Genomic DNA, 9,487 nt, shown 5'->3' on the forward strand with positions numbered 1-9,487 from the left:
GTTTTTCTGGACCTCACAAAGATATTAATATATGCACACACACACGCAGTCAGGTTTCCATGACTTCAGAGGACATTACATTAACTTACTCTAACCTTAACCATAACTACTACTAACCTTAACTTGACCATAAAACATGTCTTAACTAGTGTAATGATTGGAATCACGTGACTGTGGGGACACACACGCACGCGCGCGCGCACACACACACACACACCCTCGGGGTCTGAGCGCGTGTGTGCGCATGCTGTGTCTCCATCGTTATTAGTGCCCTATATTGCGCGTCGCCGGGTTTGCTTGCGCGTCCCCGAGTGTTAAAGGGAACAGAGAGAGAGAGAGAGAGAGAGGTAAAGTCGTGTTCTTCTGCTGCTGCTGCAGTGTCTGATTCTACACCTTCATCATCATCATCCTCCTCCTCCTCCTCCTCCTCCCTCCCTCCCCGTCTGTCTGGCTCTCTCTCTCTCTCTCGCTCTCACTGAAGGCATGGCCACATCTCACAGCGACAAAAGAGAGAGAGGGAGGCAGAGGGGAGAGAGACCTTGACGGAATCTGAGAGAGAGAGAGAGAGAGAGAGAGGCTGCAGACTCCGTGTCCACAGAGGAAGAGGAGAAGAAGAAGAAGAAGAGTCTCCATCTTCGCTCCGTCACTCCAGTATGTTTCCACTCCTCTTTTATCCTCATCCCTCTCTCTCTCTCTCTTTATCTTTATTCATATTTATTGTTTATTTTCCTGCGCGTTGATGTTTATTTACCTCACGCGCTCACGTTCCTGTGGTTTGTCATTCACGCTCCTCTTCTTCTCTCGCTCCATCATCATCGTCATATTTTGTTGAATCTGATTTTAATCCTTCTCATTTCTCCGTAAACGTCTTAAAAACGCTGCAGAGACACATTTTGAGATTTTCTCTCATTTCTCACTTTCAAATTCATCATTTTCATCTTTCTCACGTTTCCATTTTATTTCTGTTTATTTTCAGTGTTGTTTTATGTTGTTTTTGCTTTATCTGACTTTATACCGTGTTCTATTGATCGTGCACTTATTAATATATAAAATATATAAAGTATTCATCTAATAATGGCCCAAAATGTTGATCACATTTCTATTTTCCAGCGTTTCTGTGTCGCTTCTGCTTTCATGTGTAAAAAGCTTCATATTTCTGTTTAATTTCTCTATTTTCCAGCATTTCTGCTTCATTTTTCACTTTAATTGTGTCAAAAATGTCTCACATTTCTATTGTATTTCTCTATTTTCCTGTGTTTTGTCATTTCTGCTCTAATTTTTCTCTTTAAAACGCATCATTTCAACATTTCCGTTTCATTTCCATGTTTATTACGCTGTCATTGCTTTAGTTTACATGACTTGTGTCTAAAATCCTTTACACTTAACTTAGTTCTTGTTTTTCTTCTGCTTTATTTTTCGCGTTAAAAGGCAGAATATTTGTTTTAAATGTTAAAAATGCTCCACATCTCTTTTCTTTCTCTTTTCCAGCGTTTCCATGTTAACTCGTTGTTCGCTCGCGTGTCTAAAACAAATTCCATATTTCCCAGTTTCTGTTTCCTCCGCTCTATTTTTCACTTAAACAAACGTTAATGTTCTTCAGATTTCTATTTTCTCTGTTTTTTCTCATACGTCTGAATTTCCTGTTCTGACCTCATGACCCCTGTTTGTGTGTGTGCTTGTGTGTGTGTGTGTGTGTGTGTGTGTGTCTCTTATATTAACTTTATCCATAAACTTCATGGTTGGTTTCATTTATTTGTAGAAATCATATCATTCTCTGCATTTGTGTCTTTTTCGAAGCTTAAATTGTAAATGATTAAGATTAATTTGACTCTTTTTTTGGAATTTAATGAAATTAGGAAAAATCCTCAGTGAAAATAGTGACATGTTCAGTGTATTTTTCTCTGACAGCTCAGATTAATTTGTTTTTCTTCACAGAAACTTTCAAATTAACTTTTATTTTTCTCCTTTATTTGTGACAACGTGTCAAAAAAAACAACTCCGGAACAAATTAGTATTTTATTTTTAACTGTGAAAATGGGGCAAAAATAAATAAAGTTCATAATCACTTTCATTTATTCTCACAAAATTAAAAATATAACAACCTGTGGAACAAACTACAACTAAAATGTGACTTTAAAGTTTAAACGTGAGACATTAAATTAACTTTCATGTAGAAAAGTTCAACTTTTCATTTATTTTTTAAGGGTTAGGGTTAGGGTTATTTTTTAAGTCTGGTTTTAGTCAGACTAACATGTTTACATAAACTTTAAAAGTCTGGTTTTAGTCAGACTGGCATGTTTACGTATACTTTAAAAGTCTAGTTTTAGTCAGACTAACACGTTTACGTATACTTTAAAAGTCTGGTTTTAGTCAGACTAACATGTTTACATAAACTTTAAAAGTCTGGTTTTAGTCAGATTAATGCGCTTACGTATACTTTAAAAGTCTGGTTTTAGTCAGACTAACATGTTTACATAAACTTTAAAAGTCTGGTTTTAGTCAGACTAACATGTTTACGTATACTTTAAAAGTCTAGTTTTAGTCAGACTAATATGTTTACATATACTTTAAAAGTCTGGTTTTAGTCAGACTAACACGTTTACGTATACTTTAAAAGTCTGGTTTTAGTCAGACTAACATGTTTACATAAACTTTAAAAGTCTGGTTTTAGTCAGATTAATGCGCTTACGTATACTTTAAAAGTCTGGTTTTAGTCAGACTAACATGTTTACATAAACTTTAAAAGTCTGGTTTTAGTCAGACAAACATGTTTACATATACTTTAAAAGTCTGGTTTTAGTCAGACTAACACGTTTGTGTATACTTTAAAAGTCTGGTTTTAGTCAGACTAACACATTTACGTATACTTTAAAAGTATGGTGTTAGTCAGACAAAAGTGTTTACATATACTTTAAAAGTCTGGTTTTGGTCAGACTAACATGTTTACATATACTTTAAAAGTCTAGTTTTAGTCAGACTAAGGTGTTTACGTATACTTTCAAAGTCTGGTTTTGGTCAGACTAAGGTGTTTATGTAAACTTTCAAAGTCTGGTTTTGGTCAGACTAAGGTGTTTACCTAAACTTTCAAAGTCTGGTTTTGGTCAGACTAAGGTGTTTACGTAAACTTTAAAAGTCTGGTTTTAGTCAGACTAAGGTGTTTACGTAAACTTTCAAAGTGTGGTTTTGGTCATACTAAGGTGTTTACGTAAACTTTAAAAGTCTGGTTTTGGTCAGACTAAGGTGTTTACGTAAACTTTAAAAGTCTGGTTTTAGTCAGACTAAGGTGTTTACATAAACTTTCAAAGTCTGGTTTTGGTCAGACTAAGGTGTTTACGTAAACTTTAAAAGTCTGGTTTTGGTCAGACTAAGGTGTTTACGTAAACTTTCAAAGTCTGGTTTTAGTCAGACTAAGGTGTTTACGTAAACTTTAAAAGTCTGCTTTTAGTCAGACTAAGGTGTTTACGTAAACGTTAAAAGTCTGGTTTTAGTCAGACTAAGGTGTTTACGTAAACTTTAAAAGTCTGGTTTTAGTCAGACTAAAGTGTTTACATTTTACCGGCGTTGTTAAAGTGGATTCGGGTTTTGAAAAATTTGGTTCAGATTTACGTCAGTGACACACAGTGACCACACGAGGCAGCAGTAGACCAGCAGCTCCTGTGTCCCCGCCAGCTAAAATCACTGGTTTTCTCTATGGGCTTTGGTGTGGGAGAGTGAGTGGTTTACAAAAGTGTGTGTAACAGTGAGATAAAGACGTGAAACATGTTCTTAAAGATGTCGTAGACTTAAACTAACGTAGATTTTGTCAGCTTTTGTTAAGTGGTTAAAATCTGTGAGGACACAACGATCAAAAAACAAACAAACAAAAAAACAAGAGAAATTCAGGAGAAACCCGTTTACTTCCGTGATAATTCCGTGTTCCTGTCGGAATCTCATCCACAGGTCATCACCCCCCCAACACACACACACACACACACACACACACACCGTGTGTTTGGTCGCAGGTTAATTGATGCGGCTAATCCTGTCTCCATGGAAACCAGGCGTAGCTGCTGCAGAACAGTGTGAACCATTAAAGGTTCATTCTGTGTGAACAGACTGGATCTCAACAAACATCACACAACTTTATTCAAAATGTCCTCAATTTACAACAAACATCATCCATGTAATTATCCTCACTTCACTAAAATTTAAAAAACTAAATGTCTTTAAATCACCAACAAAACTGTCTCAGAAAAATCAAAAAAAAATCTCCTTTTTACAAAAATATTTTCCACAAACAAATGTTTTTTGTCCAATTAAAAAAAAGTCTGTGCTTCGTCCTGTTCTAAGAAAAACGTCAACAGTAAAGTCCAAAAATATCCAAACTCGAAAGAAAGTCCATTCTCTGTCCACACTGGACAAAACGTCCCGGCTGTTATTATAATTATTATTATAATAATAAAAAAATAATTATTTATCATTTTTATCACAACTTTCCATCAATTAAATTTTTTTTAAGTCCATTCTATGTTTACCTGAAAACAATTTGTTTACTAATTCAACAAAAATAAAAAGATAAACAAATATATAAACGATGGTTAGATTCTGAATAAATTTGTCACGTTTGATTTGTTTGATCTTTCAAAAATATAGAAACGCTGGTTCTGATCGACTTATTTTCATGATGAATGCACTGATATCTGACACCAGTGCATAGATTATTGATTATAGATTATTGGATTAATCAGGATGATGATTTTCTGTCACGTAGATATAAAACTCTACATTTGAGTCTCCAGAGACATTTAATGTCTTATTCTCTGTGTTAAATTGTCCAGAATATTAAAAAATCTGAGAGACGATCACACGTGTGTGTGTGTGTGTGTTCAGTTGTGTTGTTGTTTGGTTTGTGCGCTGCAGCACCACAACACACACACACACACACCAGGTGTTTGTGTTTGCTCGGTTTGATAAAAGTTGTGTTGTAATAAAACACTGAGCTGTTGTCTGGCTCTGCCACACACACACACACACACACACACAAACATTTGCCTGTGATCGTCGTTCCTCCTGAGTGTGAGCTAAAATTTCATGGTAGTAGGGATTTCTTTTTTATATGTAATTTAATGTGAATTAATGAAAAATGTGGGTCAGTGCTTCACACTGTGTGTGTGTGTGTGTGCGGTCAGTGCAGGTCAGCTGCTCCTTTCTGTCCAAGTGTCAATGTCGCTTCCTTTTAAACCAACAGTGGTTTCCTGTCTGTGATCACGGCGTCTTTGTCTCACTGTGAGACACACGTCTGTAAACCACTCACTCTCCCACACCAAAGCCCATAGAGAAAACCAGTGATTTTAGCTGGTGGGGACACAGGAGCTGCTGGTCCTCTGCTGCCTCGTGTGGTCACTTTGTGTCACTGAGGTTAATCTGAATGATTTTCAAAAGCCAAATTGACAAAAGAAGACATTTGAACTCAGTGAGTGAGGCAGCAGTGGATCAACAACTCCTGTGTGTGTGATGTTAAAATCACTGGTTTTCTCTATGGGCTTTGGTGTGGGAGAGTGAGTGGTTTACAGAAATGTCAAAAACTTCAGTTGTAAGGTATTATCTTTGGGGCACACACACACACACACACACACACACAGGCAGATAAAAGTGTGAACTGTTCCTTTAAAATGACCCAACCTTCACCACAGCGGTCAGAATCACGGACTGCACCTTTAAAGAAAGCTCTCTTCCTCCTGTCACACTCGTCAATAACAGCTTAACCACACTCTCAATAAGTACTCCAGACGTTTGGAAGAGCAGGTAACCATAGCAACAGCACTGATGCTGTTACCTGAAACTCACCTGCCTGTGCACACGTCACGGTTCACTGTATTTATCGTTGTTGTTCATGGGTGAGTGAGTGAGTGAGTGAATGAGTGACTGAGTGAGTGAGTGAGTGAATGAGTGAGTAAGTGAGTGAATGAGTGAGTGAGTGAGTGAATGAGTGAATGAGTGAGTGAGTGAATGAACGTGAGGTGATAATAAAAAGGAGCGTTTTTAGAGAAAATTATCATTTTTTGCTCATGTTTGAAGAAACACGTCGTGTTTGACACAAGAACACGCTGTACCATCTATATCACTGTGTGTGTGTGTGTGGCTCAGTATAGAGAGCTCTGCATCACGCTGTAGCAGACAGACAGACAGACAGACAGACAGACAGACAGAGTGTCGGGCTGAATACTAAACAGCAGAAAGCTCTGTGTCTTCTCTTTATTATTTTATCTTCCATTAAATCACAAGAAAACCCTTTTATTAGTGACCTGACATGAACCTGAGCTCGTCCACACCTGTCCACACCTGTCCATGCATGTCCACACCTGTCCACACCTGTCCATGCATGTGCACACCTGTCCACGCATGTCCACACCTGTCCACACGTGTCCATGCATGTCCACGCCTGTCCATGCATGTCCACACGAAAAAAATGTTTTCCCCGATTTTCCAAACATTTTCTGGATCACTAAAAATCTAACTTTCTAAAGATGTCTTACATTTATTGTCTTTACATTTCCCCCCATTTTTCCCAGTTCTACCCAATTCGTCCCTAAAATGTCCTCCTTTGTCCTCACAGCTGTGTGGAAAGACCTTGTCTTCTCTTTCACTGTGACTGAACGTCCACAGTGTCCACAGTGTCTGTCCACGACTGAAACTGGTCCCAGCAGAGATAGAGACTCATCACACACACAGAGGCAGAGCAAGGACACACACACACACACACGCACACACACACACACGCACACACAGACGCACACACAGGGAGGCGTGTGTTTGATGTTAGGGAGCGTTGGATCACGTTCAGTGGAGCTGCAGCCTCAGATGCACCCGGCCCCTATCTCTGTGTGTGTGTGTGTGTGTGTGTGTGTGCGTGCGTGCGTGTGCGTGTGCGTGTGCGTGTGCGTGTGCGTGCGTGCTTGTGTGTCAGTGTGCTGCTGCTGTGAGTTCAGCCGAGGCTCCTCTTCCTCCTCTTCCTCCTCTCTTTGCTACATTTACATTTATATTAACGCTGCACTGCAGCCGCGTGGAGAGGAGCATGCAGAGCTGCTGTGTTCACATCATCTTCATCTTCATCATGGTCGTCCTCTCGCTGCTGTTCTGCGCTACATCACATGATCCACATGTTTATTTGATTTAGGTCAGTCTGGGTAACCGAGTCAGAGATTGATTCTGATTCCGATTCTGATTCTGGTTCTGACTCTGGTTCTGACTCTGGTTCTGACTCTGGTTCTGACTCTGGTTCTGACTGACAAACATAAACTACGTCGGCTGTAATTTTGTTTTAAAGTCATTTAAATGTTCACACTTTTCACAAATGTCATCAAAACAAAATAACTGAAACAAAATCTGTGTTTGTTTTTTGTTAGATCATGAATTTAGAAGACGACGTCTAAAACTGTGTGTGATGTAAAAAACTCTGCGGAGACCAGAACCAGAACCTGTTTGACATCCAATCAGCTCTGACCAGGTACACAAACTACTACACAACAAACTAGTACACAACAAACTACACAACAAACTAGTACACAACAAACTAGTACACAACAAACTACACAACTATTACACAACAAACTACTACAAAAATTACACAACAAACTACTACACAACTACACAAACTACTACACAACTACTACACAACTATTACACAACCTACTACACAACTACTACACAGACAACTACTACACAAACAACTACAACACAAACTACTACACAACTATTACACAAACTACTACACAAACTACACAACTTCTACACAAACTGACACAACAAACTACTACACAAACTGCACAACTACTACACAAACTAAACAACAAACTACTACACAACTACAAAACAAACTACACAACAAACTACACAGACTACACAACAAATTACACAACAAACTACTACACAACTACACAAACTACACAACAAATTACACAACAAACTACTACAGAAACTACACAACTACTACACAAACTATGACACAACAAACTACTACACAACTATTACACAACATACTACACAAACAACTACTACACAAACAACTACAACACAAACTACTACACAACTATTACACAAACTACTACACAAACTACACAACTTCTACACAAACTATGACACAACAAACTACTACACACACTACACAACTACTACACAAACTAAACAACAAACTACTACACAACTACACAACAAACTACACAGACTACACAACAAATTACACAACAAACTACTACACAACTACACAAACTACACAACAAACTACTACACAAACTACACAACTACTACACAAACTATGACACAACAAACTACTACACAACTATAACACAACAAACTACTACATAACTACTACATAAACTACACAACTACTACACAAACTACTACACAACTACTACACAACAAACTACTACATAACAAACTACTACACAACTACTACACAAATTACACAACTACTACACAACTATTACACAAACTACTACACAACTATGACACAAACTAATTGGTTGTGTACATTCTGTAAAGAAAAAGTGTCAGGTAGTTTGTTAAGAGGTTCATTATTTGATTGATTTATTACAGGTGTATTATTGAGTATCTGCTCACGGGTTGTTCAGTGACAGTTATGAGGCTAACGTAGCCTTTCTTGCAGTGAATAATCACAGTATGAACAACAATAATAATTGAAAACATTGCTTTGTATTTTCCTCTTCAGATGGAGGCGAACGCTGTGGAAAAACGCCATCGAACGCGATCCAAAGGAGTGCGAGGTACAAACCTGTGCTACACTGTAAAACATCATCATTATTATTATTATTATTATTATTAATAAACCCTCTTGTTAATTATTATTATTGCTCTGTGTCTGTAGCTGCTGTGGAAGCTGTAACACAAGAGTTATTCAGGTATGATCCACACTTTGTTATTATCATTATTATCAGGGCATTGAATGCAGCACGTTGTTTTTATCAAACAAGATAAAAAGAAGGATTTTTTTTTTCCAAGACTCTCAAAAAGCTCATATGATAAAAAGAACACGTTCACCACTTTATCTCACTGTGAGACAGACTTTTCTATAGGAAACTCAAGTTTGTAAACCACTCACTCTCCCACACCAAAGCCCATAGAGAAACACAGGAGTTGTTCAAGATTCAAGATTTCTTTATTGTCATACCAACACACATTAGACATGAGGTCAGAACGAAAATCAGTCTCTCCAGAACCCGGTCGGCCCAGCAATAAAGAAGAATAAGAAAGAAGAAAGAAGAACCAACAGTTTAACTTAACAAAATATAAATTAAAAAAGATCAAAACTTTAAAACCTCTGGAGGTAAGGTGCTGTGCAAAAAAGAAGTTGGTGCAAGGGTGGTGTACGGTACTGGGGGCATGTGCAAAGTACAGTCCGTGGGGGGTGGGGGCAGCAGGGCTATGGGGGCTACAGAGAGTTCAGGAGTCTGACAGCTCCAGGGAAGAAGCTGTTCCTCAGTCTCGTAGT

The 9,487-nt window shown here is 38.1% G+C and overlaps 1 protein-coding gene across 5 annotated transcripts in view; it reads left to right on the forward strand.

Annotated features, from left to right (window-relative positions):
- The first annotated feature begins 439 nt into the window (after positions 1–439).
- Positions 440–9,487, forward strand: part of myt1la (myelin transcription factor 1-like, a) — a 46,221-nt gene continuing 37,173 nt past the window's right edge. For 2 of the 5 annotated variants that reach the window (XM_058613143.1, XM_058613142.1), the window contains exons 1-4: positions 441–651; positions 7,386–7,486; positions 8,708–8,762; positions 8,864–8,897. In XM_058613143.1, the coding sequence (XP_058469126.1) occupies positions 8,708–8,762; positions 8,864–8,897 (89 nt within the window). In that variant the 5' untranslated portion in view covers positions 441–651; positions 7,386–7,486. Of the gene's footprint in view, positions 652–7,385; positions 7,487–8,707; positions 8,763–8,863; positions 8,898–9,487 lie in introns of all 5 variants that reach the window. The other 3 variants (XM_058613145.1, XM_058613140.1, XM_058613141.1) reach the window with 3 other exon arrangements.

The sequence above is a fragment of the Solea solea genome, chromosome 17, assembly GCF_958295425.1.
Source record: "Solea solea chromosome 17, fSolSol10.1, whole genome shotgun sequence".
Classification (NCBI taxonomy): domain Eukaryota; kingdom Metazoa; phylum Chordata; class Actinopteri; order Pleuronectiformes; family Soleidae; genus Solea; species Solea solea.